Source organism: Petaurus breviceps, unplaced genomic scaffold, assembly GCF_028583685.1.
Source record: "Petaurus breviceps papuanus isolate PSGF00001 unplaced genomic scaffold, PetGlider_PUasm1.0 90779, whole genome shotgun sequence".
Lineage (NCBI taxonomy): Eukaryota > Metazoa > Chordata > Mammalia > Diprotodontia > Petauridae > Petaurus > Petaurus breviceps.
The window spans coordinates 157,728-177,876 of NW_027187344.1; the positions used below are offsets into that span (position 1 = coordinate 157,728).

Consider the following 20,149-nt stretch of genomic DNA (forward strand, 5'->3'; position numbering starts at 1 on the left):
AACAAGGTACACACTCGAACCAGGTAATGTCACCCAAGCCTTGGTAAGCAATTCCTTAGGGAACCAAAAAGCCATTCCTCATACTGTTTTCCTTATGCATTTTTATTGCCCAGTTAATTGTGAATCTTCCCTTCTTAATGTTACAGGTTGGTTTTCAGCCTTTGGTTTTCTGTTCATGGTGGGTCTTTAAAATTCCTTTTCCAACTGAATGGAGGGAAGTTAGTGAAATCAGTAAGTGCTATGATATAATAGAAAGAGCACTGGACTTAGGATCAGGAAATTGGCTCCAAGTCTCAGCCTCAAAGCTTTTTATCTTTGTGACCAAAGGCAAATCACTTAAACTCTCTGAGACTTAGTTCTATAAAATGGAGATTAAAACACTTGTTCTCTCTCCCTAACTCCCTGAGTTATTTTGAGGAAGCCTTGCTATATAAATGAGTTGTTGTTGTTATTGTTATTATTATGGAGGAGACCAAGAGGTCTGGGTGCCAGGCCCTCACAGTTTGCTTCTTTTTGCAACACCCAAAGCGCTTCTCTTTGATAAAGTTCTCAATTCACCAGAAATGTTTTCATTATTGTCCGAGTATGAAAAGGCTCGAAGGAATCCCTCTCCTCAGTCCCCTTGCCCCCTTCCCCCAAAGGCAAGAGACAATGCCCAAGGGGCCAGCCGGGTGTCTCTTGCTGTTGGACAGCCCCAGAACAACCCACACCAAGCGAGGGCATTGAGGGGCGGCTGTCACTGGTCACGAAAGAACAAAGTCAGCTCCGTCACCCCTTCCCCAGTGCACGGGTATGACATCACGGTCGGGGGGCGGGGGGCAGGAGGGCGAGGGAGGGGCCTGCCCCAGACTTTATTTGCCTATACATCACTTCCTAGCCGCTGCTGCCATCGTTCTAGCTCTCTATCTGTCTGCTGGCCGCGGGAGACTGCCAGGGCGCAGCTCCCCACTAGCCTTTCTCCCTCGGACTGTCTCTCTGGGGTTTGGTCGCTTTTCATGCTGCTGCCGCCGACTTAGTGATCGCGCCCCGAAGGGACTGTCTTCTCGGTAATTCATGGCTTGCCTGACCAGTGATGAGGTCCAGAATTCAGCCACCAAGAGACTTTATTCCAGGTAAAGACCCTTCGCCGACTCCCTGCCAGACTCTCTGCTTCCCCGCCCCCCACCCACGGTCACCCAGGCCAACAGCAGCTTAGGTAGCCCCCCTGGGCCACCTCCTTTTCCAGCCTCAACTGGCCAACTTTCTCTGTGCACAAGTAAGGCTCGGCGGTGCCCCCATCTAACCCCACGCTCTCCTCCGGCCCGCCCTGCCCTACCTTCCCCTCCCCAGTGCCGGGTATCCGAGTCTCCTCCTTGCAAAAGAAAGGTGCTTTCGCACGTGTGCTTGGCTCTCCTTTGCCCCTCGGGGTAAAGGGGGCGGGAGATTGGAGGACGGAAGACAAAGCAAAACCAGGCTGGCTGGGCGGCCGCCGTTGGGCTGCGGGTTGTGATGTGCCTTCCTGTGCCTTGCGTGCTTGTGCCGGGTGGGTCTGAACCGGGGGACACAACAGGCTCCCCCTCAGTCTACCTTTGCTGCAGCAGTGGGGGAAGCGGGCAGATCTGCTGGCCCCGGGCTGGCGCGCCCACTCCTAGGCTAGTTGCAGGAAAAGCACCCCCCCCCCCTTCCCCGAGCTATTGTTGTAGATGAGCTCCAGGGCACTGTCCCCCAAGCTTCAGCTACCCGGCTCTCTAATTCCTACACCTGCCCCCTGGAAACCCTTCACGGGCCAGGCTGGGCAAAGCATTCAGCATGGGCTGGGGCTTCATTTTTTTCCTGACTTGGCAGGAGGGAGGCGGGTGGGAGGATCAGGGCGCGAGAGGGCAGTGGTGGGCTGAGTTGGGGTTGTCACAGATGGAAATGGCCTAGGACCCTCGCCCTGCGGATCCAGCTCCTGGCGAGTCAGCCTGCAACAGCTCTTTGGCCGAGCGGGTTTGATGGCCCACCGGGACAGAAGCCTTTGTCATTCAGCCCCAGCCGACTGACGGACTTCACTTCCCAATCCACACTTGGCTTGGGGCATTTAGTTCTCTTCTCACTGAAGTGCAGACCTTGGGACTGGCTGCCAAAGCAGACTCGAGGGATTCTCCAGTCTGGTTTCTAACTGGCTGCTAGCTTTTTTGACCTCTGGGAACTAAATGGACAAGAGAGATAGGTATTTCATTTCAGACGATGAGACAACCAAAGAGCCCAAAGCAGTCCCACTTTGGAATTTTCCTCCAAGAACTGTCCAGTCCTCTAGCCCCCAACTCCCATGGTGTGGCTCTAAGAAAAAGAACTGGCCAGATATGTGGAGGGGGTGCACCCACGTGACTAAGTTGGTGCCTCTGGCTGCATTATGAAGGCAAATAGAAAAAAATATATATATAGCTCCCAGTGGGATTATGTATATTCTACTTTATTTCATGAATAATTAAGAGATGATTTTATGATGTGCATTTATATGTATATATACATATGGGTATATATGCACATGTGTATGGGTAGTGTGCTGCATTACCCAGGCTGTAATTAAGGAGACTACTTGCCATGCCACAGAAACAAGGTTTCTCCAGATAATTGATAGTCTCTCTACCTCCCAATAATCATTGCTGAAAATCTATGCTAACATACTAGGCCTGCCACCCCAATATGTCCTGTAGTGAAGCATATAGACTCTGCATCTTTATGCACATGAAATTTTTATGGACTGCAATGAGGCCATCAGAGACTCAGGCCATTGTTAGTGCTCACAATCACCCAAAGTGTAGAGTCTTTAATTTAAAAAAACAAAGTGATTTTTAAGATTACCTTGTTTCCAATAATTGGTTAGAGCTGAGCAAAAGGAGGTGGACTTGCTAGTTGACCAGCTCGGACAAGAGCCAGTGATGATAGTTTGGGGAGATTTGCAGCCTCATAGATATTGGGATTCAGGCCCTTAATAAGTGAAGATTATGGGACAGCAAGTCTATTAGTTGATGCTGTTTTCTGTGCTATTGCATTGGGGGGATGGGCATGTGTCTAATCATAAACTGGAATAGCAGTGGGAATATAAAGAGGGGATGAATTGAGAAAGTAGACAAAATTGGCAACTGATTGCATGTGGGCATGATAGAGGAAAGAGTCTAAGACAACTTAAGATCTTAGATTTACAGCTTTAGAGCCATCTAGCTTAGAGGCTTAAAATTCCAGGCTGTGAACCAGATTAAAACATAATTGTGAAATATTTAACAAAATAAAAATACAATATAGATGATGTTAATTAGTGGTTTTCTAAGTCAATATGTGGCCTGTAGGAATCCATTTCTATTTGTGTTTCATGTTTGATACTACTGATCTAGCCCTCTACCTCATTTGTACAAATAAGGGAAATTGAGGCCCAAAGCTGAAAAGTAAATTGCCCACAGTTACATAGGTAATAAAGAACCTAAGTTTAAAACTGCCACCTTTTCAACAGTATCAGACCACATTGTAGGTGGAAGAGGGGAAGCACTTTATCTAGAATTAGAGTAGATTTGAGTTCAGATCCCAGCTTTGCAGTTTACTACTTGGATGACTATGGGCAAGTCACTTGCATTTTCTGGGCTTCATTTTCCTATCTATAAAAATGAAACAAGTTTGGCTAGATCAGGGGTTCTTAACCTTGAATCTATGAACTTGTTTTAAAAAATATTTTAATAACTATATTTCAGTATGGTGGTTTCCTTATAATCCTGTGAATTTAAAACCAATATTCTGAGGAGTCAGTGGGCTTCGCCTGAGTGGCAACAGGGTCTAAGACATGAAAAAAGGTTATGAATCCTCATGTTAAATGATTCTGTGATATCTAAGGTCTCTCTGAGTTCTGAGTACTGTGACTCATGATTTCAAGTATGGATAATTGTGAGGATGGTCATGCCACCAACAGAAATGAAAGAATTAGGGGGGAAAGTAGGACTTGGGAAAGATTAGGAAAAGGTGACCTTTTTTTTTTCCATTTTTCAGGGTTATACAATTGACTCATCATCAATTGGACCTAGTATAATTGGGGGGTCCCAATTATGGATATAGACTTCATTGAATCATTCTTGGTGTTTTGTTTGTTCACCCAGTCACCAATAATGCATGTTGATGAGGCCAGGATTAGGATCGCAATCCCATATGGGCTAAGGAACAGTCAAGCTAGATGGGCTATTTGGGGATTTATTCTACTGCTATGAGCCCATCAGTAAGTCACACAGCCAATGAACAAGTGACAGAGAGAACTTTTACCTTGTTTCCCCGATAATAAGACCTATCCCGAAAATAAGCCCTTCCCTTACTGTGTAAGATTCCTCTAAAATAAGCCCTCCCCCGAAAATAAGCCCTATTGAGATTGCTACTGTAGTGAAGGTGATCCCCTGCGCTACATGCTACATTACGGTACCCTCTGTATGCACTGTCCCCCCCTCCCTGGTGAAACGCACGCCACCTCCGAGCTGCATCCAATCAGAGCTGCAGCAGTGAGCGCGTCATCCTGTTCTTCCCCAGTGATTTGCTTATTGAATAAAGGTACATTTTTTTGTTCACATTTACCTGTTTATTAAAATTGCTGTCAATGTTCATTAAAATAAGCCCTCCCCTGAAAATAAGCCCTCTGGTGTTTTTCTGTCCAAAAAAATATAATAAGACAGTGTCTTATTATCGGGGAAACACGGTATATTTAGGAAAGCATGCTTTTTGTCAGGGAAGATGTTACCATCTACATTCAATAATAGTTACGCAATGGAGTAGTAATGGAACTCAACCACAAATCAGAAGCCAGACAGCTAAAACTTCATCTAAAGAGCCTATTTACAGACTGCCAGTCCAAAGAACAAGCATCCCACCACTGCCACCACTCTCTGACCCTGCTGCTACCTGAGCTTCAGAAGTAGAAAAGAAAGTGAAACCTTGACCGTCTTTTCATGTGATTAATGTGTGATAGGCTAATGGTAAGGAGTGTTATTTATGGGTCATTGCAAACATACCTACACACAAGGACAGGACTTTTCCAGGGATTAGCCCATTACCCAAATGAAGAAACACTCAGATAGCAGTTCCCAGCTAGGATGAGGGACAAAGAAACCCAGAATTGGTTTCATTAGGACAAAGACAAAAAGCACAGGTCATGGTCAATTTGGACTTTTGTTTTCCAGATCTGGTCATCCAGTGATGGGTGCAGTCTGGAATACCTGTGTGGTCCAACTGAAACCCAGAACTGGTGAACATAGGGAACAAGATGAGAATGAGATAAGCTTAAGCGAGCTGTGTCTTCCACTCCATCTGATCAGGAGAGAAAGAGCAGGCAGAAAGCATTGCAGTACACTGAGCAAAGCCCTGAACTCAGGGCTGGAGACCTAGATCCAAATCCTGGTTTTGAGACTACTGGGTCACTGTTATGTGACCCTGGACACTTAACTTTCTGATCTTTGCTGCTCTATAATGCATATATAAACACACACGTATGTGTATATGTATATGTGTGTATATATGTATATTTATGTGTGCATATACATGTATGTACATTGTATATATATGTTATGAACACATCTATATGTATACATGTATTTTTCCCAGATTTTTATGCATGTATAGGTATGTATGTATGTATCTACATACATATTATCTCTCTGTCTGGGGCAGTGAAGGGGCATAATAGATAAAGCGTTAGGCCTGAATTCAGGAAGACCTAAGGTCAAATCCAGCCTCAGACACTTACAAGCTGTGTGACCCTGGGCAAGTCACTTAACCCTGTTTGCCTCAGTTTCCTCATATGTAAAATGATCTGGAGAAGGAAATGTCAAACTACTGCAATATCTTTGCCAAGAAAACTCCCAAGTGGTGGTCATGAAGAGTCAAACACAATTGAACATCTATCTATCTATCTATCTATCTATCTATCTATCTATCTATCTATCTAATGCAAGATCATTCTTAAGCTTCACAAGACTTTGTCCTTCTATTCTACAGCCTTGACATATGGTATTTATATCACTCCAAGGTGGTGATGCAGCACTCTCTGCTAGAGTTGTTTCTTTGTGTGTGTCTCCTCATTTGAGCTGTAAATTCCCTGAATTTCATAGAATGTGAACTACTTGAGAGCAGGAATTGTATTTTTGTCTTTGTATCTCTAGCATTTCATACAGTGCCTGGTACACAGTAGATGCTTAATAAATGCTTGTTGATTGATTGGTTGAAGGTGTTACCCACATTTCCTTCCCAGGGTGTTTAATGTTGGCATCTTTTACTTTATAGAATAAATGGGTACATCTCCAAAAAGTTACCTGAAAGGCCAATTTTTGTTCTGAATATAAAATCAATTTCCCATTATGAAATTAGGAATTGTTATCTTGATAGAAAGATAGGGGAGAATCTGGCTCCTAAGATAGCATAAAAGCACACAGCAAATATTTTCAAATCCCTTTGGAGGAAATGATAATCTTCTGATTAAATAATTAGTCTGAATGCTCCAAACAAAACACAAGCTATGAATGCAAACACACTGAGGTGATTTTCTGGTGGGACAATGAATGGCCAATCATTGTGGGGGAGAAGCCACAGGAACAGTCAAATGGATGGAATTTTGTTGACTAGAACATTCCAGAGCTGCTCCCAAGCCCCCTTCCCAGCAGGAAAAGCCCTCTTTGGTAGCTCAGACCCCTTCCCTCCCACTTGGCCAGCCTGTTGAGGACCCCTGAGAGGAGAAGTAGCTGTAGTTGGAACCAGGTTATGATTCCCAGATCATCAGGAAATGAAGCAGGGCGGGGAGCCCATTTACTGAGCCATGTGGCTGAGGAATCCTGAGACGTATGGCTGACAAACAAGTCCTCAAGTTCATTCAAGCTCTATAGGCCAAGCTAAATGGAAAGCAGGGATTAAAAATATTTCAAGAAAACGAGACAGTATTCAGAGTGATCTGGAGAAATGTCTAGAACCCATTTTTTTCCATCCCAGATCACTCTTGTTTCTCCTTGGGAAACAATGAGAGAAAAGTTGAGATGTGCCTGTGATCTGGGTCCCCAAGTCACCCAGCGTGGGGGTCCAGCCAAGACCAGGTGAAACACTTTCGATTTCAGGGGTAGAAGGGGAGAACAGGACGGAGATGAAACACCTACTCTTGAAAGGCCAGTCATTTCTGAAGGAGCTCAGCTCAGAACCTTACTCTTTAGACTCCTAGAAAATTATGAACCAGAATCCTCCCCTATTCCCTTTTCCCCCTGGGAGGAATTCATCACAAAGTAAGACCTTGCAGATTTATAAGGCTAAGTGCAGCTAGATCATCATGAAGGTCCCAGATGACATACTAGACATGCTTTTTGCTGGCCTTTGGACTAGGCTACCTATTATGGGTCTTATGATTCAGTATATCTCTTCTTTGGCAAGAGGCCAAAGGTGAGAAGGCAGATTGGGATGCAGAAAAGGATTCTTTTCCTTCCCCCTAGGGAAAATGGGCTTTGTACATAAACTGTGATATGTTCTGGTTAGGGCTTTTTAGGGCAGAAAGACTGACAAGTTAGGCTTCCTTGGAATACAGGGGTATGTCACATGTTCTAAAAACAAGCTTGATTTTAAACCAACCTTACTGCATGCCCTCCTTTAGCACAAATCCCCCTCTTCTCAGTTATTTGTTCCCTGAAATATTTGCTTAGGTGCCCCAAATCTAGAATTATGCCAATAGAAGATGGTAGTCATTGTCTTCAATGGAAGAGTGAGCAACCCAGACAATAATTTAGTTTAATAGGGGTAGGAGGGGTAGAACAAGTATGAAAAAACTGGTAAAGAGGCTAAGAAACTGGCACTTCTTTTCCCCACAAGGTAGCAACTGAGGGGCAGAATGAGAAAGGGGGGGGGCATCCACAAGTTGGTCTGGCAAAGCAGATCTTGATAGCCCTTGGTGAGCAAGACCAAAAGGCTTTGGAGGAGGGAGCACAAATAATCTTTGGTGGTCAGGGCTAGGTGGTGATTGTTAGTAAGTGATCAAGACCATAGTGCAGGGAAGAGTGGTGGAGCTGGGGGCTGGAGAAGCCTAAGCAATCTTTCCTTGTATGTTAACTGGTAGAGATTTCAGAGTCTGGTGAAGGTTAGTATAGGTGTCCAGGTAGAACCCAGACTCCTCTCAAGAGAAGATGGGAAGTGAACAAATCTCTCTCTCTCTCTCTCTCTCTCTCTCTCTCTCTTTCCATCCCTTTCCCCCTCCCTCCCTCCCTCCTCCTTCACTTCCCTCTCCCTCCTTCCCTCTCCCTCTTTCCTACCCCCAACCCCATCTCCCACATTCCTCTCTAGGGAACTGGGGAGGAGAAGCTATTCAATAATAATTTTATTAAATAACAAATTGGCAGGCAGATGAGCAGGAAGGTTGGTGTATAGGGGTAATTCCTGCTTTTCTATGGGACTGTTTGTACCCTTCAGCAGCCAATAGAACAGTTGGGACCTGGCAGGTAAGTAAGTACCAGTGATATGGCTAGCCTGGTGAGCAGCCAGATGGGAGCTGGGTTGATCTCATGAGATGTCACTTTAGGGAGTTTCTAAGGGGCTTCTAGGAGGCATGCAGGTGATGAGGGTAGAGCCTTGGCTTCTCTTCAGAGATCGTGGGAGTAGGGCATGAAAGACAAGTGTAGGAAGTAGTCGATTGATCCCTCTTCTTCCTTCCCTCAAAGCCCTATAGAAGCAATTGGTCAGGAGGCAGGTGTTAGTGTCTGTCCTTAGCAGGCTGATACTGTCTTTGACACTGCCATTCAGCTATTCTAGCAGCCTGTGGCGATAAGGTGGCAAATCAGGCCAGCAGGCCTGGGAGGTGAGGCTCCAGATCAGCAACAGTGGTGATGTCAATGGGAAAGATGATCAGGCTAGCAGGGAGCTGAATGCCAAACTGGAGGGCCTAGGATTGCTACCTTTAGGATGTTAAGTGAAGGAAATTCTGGGTTGCTGCATGATATGGGAGACAAAGAGAGGGTATGAATATAGGTGCCAGAAATGGAGCCCAGCTTCATCTCTAAGGGTATAATCACAGAAGCAGGACTTTGGCTGCCAGGGCAGGAAGTGGTGAACTCCACCCCACCCCCAAAGAGGTAGGGGGAGGGATTCCCAACCTGAGCAGGGGCACTGGAAGTAGGACTGAGGTTTGGCTACTCAGGGCTGCTGAAGGGCTGGGAAGGCGGGGACTCATGGGGTGTCTCAGGGGCAGGGGAATGGTGGCTTCTAGGAGGCAATCAATAAAACAGGGAGTAGCAATGGAGGGCAAACTAATTCTAGCCAACCTGTGGGAGGGAGGGATGGTGAGTCTTGGGCAGCACTGGGGAAGTTTAAGAGGCTGCCTGAGAGTACACAGATATCAGGGGTGAGATCTGGTGCTCTTCTAAAGTCCCAGCCACAGAAGCAGGACCTAGGGGTGAGGGGCTGATCAGTGGTATGGGGCATTTTCCATACTCAACTCACCTTCATACTGTAGAGGCTATGACTATGGATATGAAGGGGAAGCTGGAAGAGGGGATGTTACTTATAGATTACCTTACCAGAAGATAAATTGGTGGGCAAATTGCCAAGGATGTGAGTGGGTAGGAGTTAGTGCCCAGCAGGGCAGTGTCACCTATGGCACTTTGGTTTGACTTTTCCATCAATCTCCTGGAATGAATGCCAGGGCTAGATGGCCAAGATGGCGGCTGTCGCGCTGGTGGAGCTGGAGCTAGCCAGCCTAGCTTCAGGGCAGAATGGTAAGCTTTGAGGCCCTGGCTAGTACCCTTTTTCTGGTCATTATATTAAAAAGGGGCTATTAAGAAGGCCAGAGTCAGTCTTGAAAGTGCAAGGAGAAGAGGCCAGCCTTCTTCTGAAGGGCACAGTCACAAAATCAGGGTTGGTAAGAAGGTAAATTCTCCATGCATACTCACACGTCCTTAAAGGCCTATGAAGGTACTAGGCCAGTGGACATTGGTGGTTGGTACACACCCAAAATTCCTGCTACTGGAAAAGCTGCAGCTGGTAGATCACTTGACCTTAGGATTTCTAAGCTACAATGGGCTGAAATGCTTGGGTGTCTACACTAAGTTCTGCACCATTATGGTGAGAAAGAAGGGAGGAGGAAGGGGGGAGGGGGCAGAGGAGAGACATTGGAGTGATAACGACGACTGGCTGGTAGAGGGCTTGGCAGAAATGCTATATCTGGCAATGTATGTAATATTCCATAACCATAGTCCTCCACCTCTGTACTGAAAAAAGAGAGGTGCATTGTCCTAACTCTTCTCCAGGCTCTGGTTCTCTGTGGAGAAGGAAAGGACAGAAGCACGAAGAATAGCCTTTCTACATCTTGTTTTCCTTGGCTGTGATAACTTCTCTACTTTTGAGTGGCATTCATTGCTTTGCATCCCCTCTCCTTTCTCATTCCTTTGTATCCTTGTTAAAACCTTGGAGACCTGGGCAGGCAGATCCTAGCCCTCCCCCTGAAGGTATGGCAGCAGGGGCAGACTTCATAGGGATACACAGAAGCTGTTGGCTTCACCATAGTGGGCAGGTAGAGAGCAGGAAGGTGATCATTTGACTTGGCAGATGACTATGGGCAAACTGTGGAAGGTCTGGGTCTTTGGAATCAGGTATGGAGCTGGAAGGAACCTTAGAGTTTCAACCCCCTTATTTTACACATTAGACAACACCAGCTGAGAGAAGGGAAATGACTGGATCTTGGTCATGTATGTAGTAAGTTGCAGAGCTGGGCTTTGAGTGCAGGCCCTGAATCCCTAGCACTTCTTACACCATATCCCAGCACCACCTCCACATTATTCTAGGTTGCTCATTGGGGGCCCTTTTGAGAGACTGGGAACTTAGCACCATTGGCAGGACCCAAAGGGCCAGGAAGTGGTAAGCTCTTCTTGCTTCCTGTGGCTCACATGGCAGAGTTATTTCTCCTCTTATTAACTGTAGCTTCCCAGGGCTCCAGATCATCCATCCTAGCCAAAGAAAGAGGGGGAAATTAAGCCAAAGGGAATCAAGAATATAAAGGAAGACAGACATTTGAGGGCAGAGAGATTGACACAGGGTTACAGAGATAAGGTCAGAGAAACACAGGCCTATATAAGTTAGCCACACTCACCCAGGTGTCAGGGCTTCCAGCATCACTTCCTCTGCTCCAGAGACCAAAGGGAAATGTGCATTTGTTATCCCTTCTGTAATGGGAATGCAAATTTGGAGGATCTTCCCTGCCCCTAGGCTAAAGTGCACCAGAGGCCTGGGGAGGGAGGCTTGTTTTTCAGTGGATGCTTCTTGATTGGCCAGTGAGTCAGTGGGGTTGTTGCATTCTCTGAGCCAGGAGAGGGCTATATAGGCCCTGATGTGTAGCTTTGTTTTGGGACTCACTTTGAGAAGTGTTCTGTAATTTGATCTGAATTATGGGAAGCCGTTGTTGAGAGTCCCCCGGCTTTGAAAAACCCAGAATGTGGAAACCCAGATGTTGACTGGGTATGGATGTGATGGTTGGACAGTTTGGAAATCTGTCTACTTGATGTTTCTGTCTTGATAATTATGCCTGTATACTTTGAGGTTCAGGGTGCTGACCTTTTCTCCTGAACAAGGTAAACGATATATGTCTGACTGATTAAAGTAAGCTTGTTAACCCATTTTGAGTTGCTTTCCTTTAACAAAGCAGATCCAAGAACTTGTGTGAGCAGGCACCCTGGGGACACTGGGGTGCTTGCTGCTACACCTTCCCTGCTGTTGAGCTATCCAAATCAGGAGACCCACTGGCTGAGCATCTATCATTCATTATGTAGAAGGACAATTTGTCAGGAGCCTTTGGTCTGCCTGGGGAAAGTCAGGAAGTCAACTGGTTTTTATTGAGCACCTACTATGCGCCAGGACACTGTGCTAAGCACTAGAGTACAAAAAAAAAAAAGCAAAAAACAAACAGTCCCTTTTCAAAAAGACTGTTTGTCCCAGTCTGAAAGCAGGGGAAGGAGCTGAAGGTAATGGAAAATGAGGGAGAATTTGAGCCAAGGATATAAGGCCTTGGTGCCTGCTGCTCTCTCTCTCTCTATCCCACTGAAATTGTCTCTGTGTTGGAGGAATCAGTTGTGAAAAGAAGCAAAGGAACAAGTGGTGAATATATAGGCTAGACTTTAGAGGGGTAATTTCATTGACTGATGTTGGGAAACAATAAGAGGAATAAGTATGTGAAGGTAGAGTCTGCCCTTAAAGGGGATGGAGTGGGGGAAAAATATCCCTTTGCCTCATCACTAGCCCACAATGATCTTATTTTGATCTTCTGGGAATCATAAAATATAGATCCAGAACTGAAAGGAACATCGGAGACCATCTAGTCTAACCCTTCACTTTTTCAAGTGAAGAATCACACAGGCAGTAACCGTAAGAGGTGGTATTTTAAGCCACGGCCTTTGACTTTAGAGCAAGTTTTCTTTCTGCTCTACTTCTCAGTCTGCCAGTCATCCCTGGCCCTACCCCACACTCTCAGCCAAGACTGGGACCACTTAACCTGAGGCCTCTATTATCAGTCATTGTTCTAGGACTGGGGGCCATTGCCCCTTAATGGCAATTGTGGTTTTTCCTAGTGGGAGTTCCCAGACCTTCTATAGTGATGGACATTCACCAGTTGGTCCTTTGTCTTGAGGGTTTTGGGAGAATGGAATGGTGACCTCTAAGCTCTTCTCTCTCAGTCCTGGTTTCTGAGGCAAGGGCCTAACCAGCTTTGAAAAAGAAATCCCAAACTAGCCTGCAGTTAGTAGGAGGATTCTGTTATTTTTAAGGTTTATTCTAACACTGAAATTCTGTGAATCTATGAACTGGAAAAGGTTTATAAGAGGTTACTATTTCCACCCCCTCCCCTCAGGACCAAGTTCCTTTTTTCAGTCCTGAAGCCACCACAGGAAATGACTGCCAAAGGCTGGGGCTTATAAAGCTTTAAGGCTGTCCCCAAAAGACCTCTGGGAACCAGTAATACTCCAGGGACATCCCAGTTACTAGGCAACCTTTCTCCCTTAGTTCTTTCAGGCAGTGTCTATAGGAGGCCAAAACAATGGCCAAAAATGAAAAATTTAATTTCTTGCTCAGGCTTGTCCTCATGGAGTCAAATGTCATTGTTTTGCTTCATCGAACTGACATTTTTAAAAAAGCTTTTTTTCTGGTCATTTGGGAGTCAGGAGTAGCAATTCAGTGTGACTTAAACCCAGAGATCTCCAAACATCCCCTTCCTGGCCAGAGTAATTTCAGCTTTTGGGGCTGGGGAATGGGAACTGGGGAGAAGCAAACCCAGGCCTTGTCTGACCACTCAGAAGTGGGACAGCAGAACCCAAACTTCCAGGAGAAGAAATGGTGCTCTGCTCCCCTTGCTTTCCTCTTTGAGAAGCTTTGGTTTCCCTTGCCAAGTATTCCAATCACCCCATTAGGATTATATGGAATGACATAGGTTGTTGAACTATCAGTGTAACAGATTTAGAACTTAAAATCGTGCCTTTTCTATTCCTCTATCAGTACCCTTTGGTTTGATTATCCAATAAAATCAACAAGCATATCTTAGGCACCTCTCTTATGCAATGCACCATGCCTTAGCATTATACCTGGTCCTTATACCAGGGTATAAACCAAACCAAACCAAATCAAAACCAGTCTTTACCCTCATGGAGCTTAGATTCTACTGACATATAACTTGCAAACAGATAAGTGTATATGTGATCATTTGAGTAATACAATAAGGATCAGAAAAGATTATTCATTTTATGGAGAGAGACAGGTACCCTATGCCAAGTGAATGTGCACATGTGTACGTGCATGTGTGTGTGTGTGTGTGTGTGTGTGTGTGAGAGAGAGAGAGAGAGAGAGAGAGAGAGAGAGAGAGAGAGAGAGAGAGAGAGAGAGAATGAGAGAGACATCTTAGAAAACTCATTGTGCCTTGGTATTTTCCTTGTTTTCCTATTTGTGAAAGAGGAATAGAAATACTTAACTCTACTGCCTATGATGGAGAATGATGAGTTGAAGTCACATAGTAAGAACTTTAAGCTAGGAATATACAAAGGATTCTTGTTTTTCCAAGAGCTTAGCTAATTGGTGCTAATTGGCACCTGCTTCCCTCATCTTGACAACTGGAAACATGGTGATTTAGAGCCCAAGAGAGGACCTAGTGGCCACTTTGCTAAGCTATAAATTTCTTTTTCACTTTGCTATAAATTTCAGAAACTCCTATTGCACCTTTTAAAAAGTCCCCAAGAAGTATGGTCCAGGAAGGACAAAATATGTTAATGGTTACCCCATTCTAGACCCCTTCTTTTGACTGGCTTTGTGAAAAGGGCTTGTTTCCATCTTCTTGCTTTCCAGAGGTCATTGAATCATCATCAATTTATAGCTGAAAGGAACCTCAGAGATTATTTAATCCAAATCCCTCATTTTACAGATTAAAAGAAAAATGAGGCACAGATAAATGAAATGTCCTCTGAAGTCACAAGGTGACCTTGTTCTCCAAGGAACAGAGATGAGATTTAAACTTTGTTTCCAAATGTAGTGTTTTTTACACTTTATCATGTTGCCTGTGATCCATCCTCAGGAAAGAAAAGAGGAGTAATCATATGAAGTCGAGGAAAGTCAGGAAGACAGTCATTGACAAGGAAGGAGAAACAGTAACAGCTATAGAGACAGGGCTTTGGGCTGCCAGAGCCCCACACAAGCTGGCTACACTCACTCAGCTGTCAAGCTCTCTACACATCCCTCCCCTTGTTCCAAAGGCCAAAGGAAATGATTTCTTTCAAGGCTAAAGATTCCACTAATCTGCCATGGACTATTTATAGTGTTCTCAGAGCCCACTGAAACTCTAGGAAACACGGCATATAGAGTTAACCCCTGCCTCTAATCCTATAAGCCAACAGGGGACCCCACTTCTTGAAGGTCAGGAACTCAGTTCTTTGAGGGCTAGTTTCCCACAGAACTCTGATTTGCCTAAATAAAGTGAAATAGGAAATGGAGAATGAGTGAGAGTCAAGAGTCATAGAGGTGACCCTTGTGTACTGCCTTTCCTCTTTCCACAATTGTAAACAACAGCCTCTGAACTTCAGTAGGGTTCCATAAAAGTGTGTGGGGTAAGGGTAGTTAGAGTATAGGATGAACTGCTAGGGAAGACTTTGAAGGATAGGAGACAGGAAAAGGAATCTTCTCCAAGAACTCTCTCAAACAATCCTATGGCTAATCTTCCTTCTCTTGTACTTTCTCTTGCCAGCAGGAATTGTTTTGATGAACTCTTGATACTTCCCTAGCCTCTTCCTAGACTATGACATCATACCTATGGTGATACTGATATATTCATGAGGAACCCATAATACAAACTGGGTCCCTGTAATTCAGGAATAATTGAACATGTACCCTGGGTAAAATGCCCTTTTTCAGTGAAAGTAGCCCAGTTGCCAGTCACCATGCTCCCAGATTGTGCCCAGCTTGCAGATGACCGTGATTCAGTAGTGAAAAAAGAGACATTTATTTCCCTTCCTTTGTACCATGTGTCTTCTTCCCTCATTTTCTCCCTGACATCCAGAGTAAAGTAAGAATTTGGTTGGTTTATTGCGATCCTGGTCTCTCAGTTCTCAGGAGGAGTTAAAAAACATGAAGAAACCATAATTGGTTAGTGTGTGTGTGCTAATTGGTCCACTTCCAGTAATTCATACCTGAAGAAAACCTAGGAAAATAACTTAACCACAACTCAAGGACTTCTGTTTACTTATAGATCTCAAAATTGTAGGACCAGTCCCTAGAGCACAGAAACCACTTCTGAAGAGCTGGGCAACAGACCCAAACCTAAAAAGTCACTTGAATTAACTACTGATTTCAAATCCGCTTTGAAAAGGTTGTCCAGAAGTATTGCTGTCCATTCAATAATAACAACAATAGCTAGCATTAATACAGTGCTTACTATGTGGTGGGTATGGGGTGTGAAGCACTTTACAGTTATCTCCTTTGATTCATTTGTAGTCTGTATTCATCAGTTTCTTTCCATTTGATTCATCCGTAGAATACTCAGATGCCAAAATTACAATTCTGTCTCTCCCCGTTAGTCTTTTCCCAAATGCTCTCTACCATGCTGTTCTCCTCTAGTTCCTGAATTTTCTCACATGGATGTATGTACTTCTTCATACACAATCATATTCAGTGCCCTTTCCTCTTTACCCCCCCCCAATTTATTATGTTCCTTTCGGATAAATTTTACCTTTCCAGGTCTACATCCCTGTCATGAGTCTCATTCCAACAAGCCTCAGGATATCTGTGGAATCAAATTTGCCTCCTTGCATTTGGATCTCTGCTTTGCCTCACCTCCTAACCATAATTTATGTATTTGTATAGAAATATGAGGCCATAAGTCTTATTGCTGGCTCTTATATTGTATTTTATCTTTTGTCTCCTACAGATTTCTAGGCATATCTACTAGTGTTCTTTCTACATTGTAACAATTGCCTAGGGTATCAAGCTTGGCAGCTTTCTCCTACTTTCTTCCTTTTCAGTTTAAAGCCCTTTTCATTAGACTGACCATTCTCCAGAGAATACATTCTTACCAATACATGTTAGGCAAACTTCATCTCTGGCCAGGAGCTGGTCATTCTTCTCTAGGGGTGGGGAAACTGGCCTTCTAGGTCTTTGGATGGAGCCTTTTGACTGAGTCCAAGTTTTTTTTTTTAAAGCAATTGGGGTTAAGTAACTTGCTCAAGGTTACACAGCCAGTTATTTCTGGGTGTGGTACTAAGTATCTGAGCCCAGATTTGATCCCCAGGTCATCCCGACACTGGAGCCAGTGCTCTTACTTGCTGAGCCACCTGGCCGCCCCCTGAGTCCAAGTTTTACAGAACAAATCCTTTTATGAAGGTAATTTGTTGTGAAATTTGGATTCAGTTAAAGGGCTGCACTTGAGGACCTAGAGGGTCACATGTGGCCTCAAGGCCACAGGTTGTTCACCCCTGTAATAATTCTAAGCCATGATCCAGAAATCCAAGTCCAATTTTCAGAAACCATATTCTTTTTAAAAATATATTACTCTCTTTTTTACATTATCTCCATTTCTGAATATATCCCTCCCCTACTCCCTTGTCTGGCAAACCATTCCCTTGTAATAAAAAAAGTGTGTGTGGGGTGGGGGAGGGATACAATCATTCATCAAAGCTAATCAACATATTAAAGGGGACTGACAGTATCTTCAGTGTTCCACGGCCTTAGTTCCTCAGCTATGTCTCCACTGAAGTGAGGGAAGTACATTTTCTTATTTCTTCTTCAGGTATAAGTTGGTATATAATTATGCAGTTCAGTATTCATTGTTCTTTCCATTTACATTGTTGTAGCCATTATGTGTATTGTTTTCTTGGTTCTGCTTACTTCATTTTGTTGATATGTCTTTCTGTTCTTCTCTGAACCTATCAGTGTTTCTTATAGCCCAGTGCTGTTCTATTACATTAATATATCCCAGTTTCTTTTAGCCATTTGCCAATCAGTGGGCATCTACTTGTTTCTAGTTCTTCCTTGTCACACACATTGTTTTTTTCTTATAAATATTGTGATACATATGGGAGCTTCATTTATAACTCATCATATTTTTAGCAGGCTGTTCATTTCCCAAATATGCCGTTCTCTTTTGAAGCCCTTGCCTTTGATCAGCAACAGTGATGAAAACACCACCTGTACCCCTAAGGTCTTTAGTTTCTTGTCCAAGACTTCATAATCTTTAGCAATGGATTCTAGATTCCTTTTGGCAGTATCATTTGTGCCCTCATGAATCACCACCAGTAGGGAGTTGTCTTGGAAGTTGTTTGTCATGTGCTGGTTACGTGCCCTGGGAATACAGCAGACCTCTATCCTTTTCATCAGGCAGACAGATAGCTGCATCGGTGCCCCTCGGGCACCACTACTCATCTCTCCTTGCTCTGGTCCTTACTGGATGATCTAATGCCTGTTGGCACATATGAATCCACATTCTAATTCCTTAGAAAACAAGTAACTGCCCCTAAGGGTCCAGTCCCCTCCTCTTTAGAAAGAGTTTCACAAAAATCTGTTCTTCAGAACCAAATGTTCACTGGCCCTTCTTTATGCCATATTCTCCCACCCTCCAAAACCTTTTGACACCAGGTTAGGATTCCTGTCTGTCTCTTCAGATCCCTTTTCTTTGTTCTACTATCAAAGGCTTCGTCCATTTTTAAAAGGCATATCTAAGAGCCTGGAAAATGGAGCGATATTGTTCAAGACTTTCTCTTTTACGCTTGAGATTAGCTTGCACTTGGGAGTATAAATAACAATAACTTGGCTGTGGCAAAAAGACAACCACATACTGGCAGGTCACTGAAATTAGCCCTGCTCTCCATACTTTCTGTAGGCCAGACTTTCAGTCCTTTAGTGTGAGGAATCTACATTCTCTAATTTGGATCTGGTACGCACACAGCCTCTCTCTAGGCACTAGAGTGCTCCCTATTCAGTGTGTTCTGGATCTGATCCCAGTGTCCGCAGACCTCTCTATCTGTCTCCCTTTGCCAACCTGGCCCGGACAGGTGACTCACTGACTTTTTCTGGAGGGAGCTCAACTATACTTCTTCCTACCATTCTTTGCTTTTTTGTAAATCTACAGCAATACCTAATAAAATAATGGTGATTGTGACAACAATCCTGGTATAATACATTCTCACTACCCTTGGGTTTCTGTATCTTTTATGTATATGAAGGGTGTCTGGCAAATCAATTCCTTCCCTCACACCTACCCCCAAATAAGCTTGCTTTGTTCATGCCATTGCAGTCTAATCTTTCTCCTACAAAGAGAACATTAAACTATTTGAGCTCAGAGGGGATTTTCTCAAAAGATAATCGAGGCTATACAGACCAGTAGTGTTCTGCCCTCTGCATGTTCCCCTTCAAAACCTGACTTCTTGTGATGGGGCCCTGTGACTCTGGGGAGGGTATTCAAACCTGAGCCCACAGAATTAATTAGATATCTATATTAAGTTAAGGCAGCTGGGTGGCTCAGTGTCTTAAAGTATTGGCAATACTCAGGAAGACATGAATTCAAATTCAGCCTCGACAGTTAGGTGGCACAGTGGAGAGAGTGCTGGGTTTGGTCAGGAAGCCCTGAGTTCAGATCTGACCTCAGATATTTAGAAGCTGAGTGACCCTGGACAAGTCACTTAACCTTTGTTTGCCTCAGTTTCCTCATATATAAAATAGGGATAATAATAGCAACTGTCTCACAGAGTTGTGAGGCTCAAATGAGATATTTGTAAAGTGGTTAGCACAGTGCCAGGCACAAAGGGGATGCTATATAAACGTACTTTCCATTTTCTTTCCTTCCCTTCCCCTGCGTTTTCATATCTTTAAAAAGGGAGTAATAATAGCATCTACCTCACAGAGTTCCTATAGAGATCAAAGATGTGTAAGGCAATTTGCAAACCTAAATTATGTATATAAATTTTTATTATTATTATTACTATTGTGTCTGTTATATATATTATATACTATTATATCACAAAGCATCCTAACATCATAATAATAGTCTGTGTCTAGAGCTCTGACATTGTGAGGTAAATGAAAAGGAACTCTATTTTCTCATAGCACCCTCCTGGTTCTCATCTATAAAACAAACTCATGGATTGAGAGGACCTGTCTCCAATCCAAACTCCCAAAGAGATTGATCTCTAATATTTGGGATATATTGAGAATTTTCTGAGACACTGAATATCAAGTTAAGTGGAACCAGGTTCAGGCCATTGGCTTAAAAAAAGAGTGGAAGCAAGCCCTGTCTGAAAGCAGATAGTGAATAATAGCATTCAGGATAATGCCCATAACATAACCAGAATGTGAGACTGCTCAGCACCCGAAAATAGAACCCATCCATCCACACATTTCTAAAGCCTGAAGTCATTAGTTGTGCATTGTCAGTTTGCATGTTGACACCTCTGTCAATTTTAAGAATTGTTTTCCATCAGAGCTATTTTGCTGACTTGGAGCAATGCGAAGAGAACTTCTGTCTCTGAAAAGGAAGGAAGGAAGGAAGGAAGGAAGGAAGGAAGGAAGGAAGGAAGGAAGGAAGGAAGGAAGGAAGGGAGGAAGGAAGGAAGGAAGGAAGGAAGGGAAGGAAGGGAAGGAAGGGAAAGAAAAAAGAAAGAAAGAAAGAAAGAAAGAAAGAAAGAAAGAA

The 20,149-nt window shown here is 44.0% G+C and overlaps 1 protein-coding gene across 1 annotated transcript in view; it reads left to right on the forward strand.

The window, feature by feature from the left end:
* The first annotated feature begins 857 nt into the window (after window positions 1-857).
* GPSM1 (G protein signaling modulator 1) overlaps window positions 858-20,149 on the forward strand; it is a 134,708-nt gene continuing 115,416 nt past the window's right edge. The window contains exon 1 of the mRNA XM_069069184.1: window positions 858-1,112. Coding sequence (XP_068925285.1) covers window positions 1,054-1,112 — 59 coding nt within the window. The 5' untranslated portion in view covers window positions 858-1,053. The remainder of the gene's footprint in view (window positions 1,113-20,149) is intronic.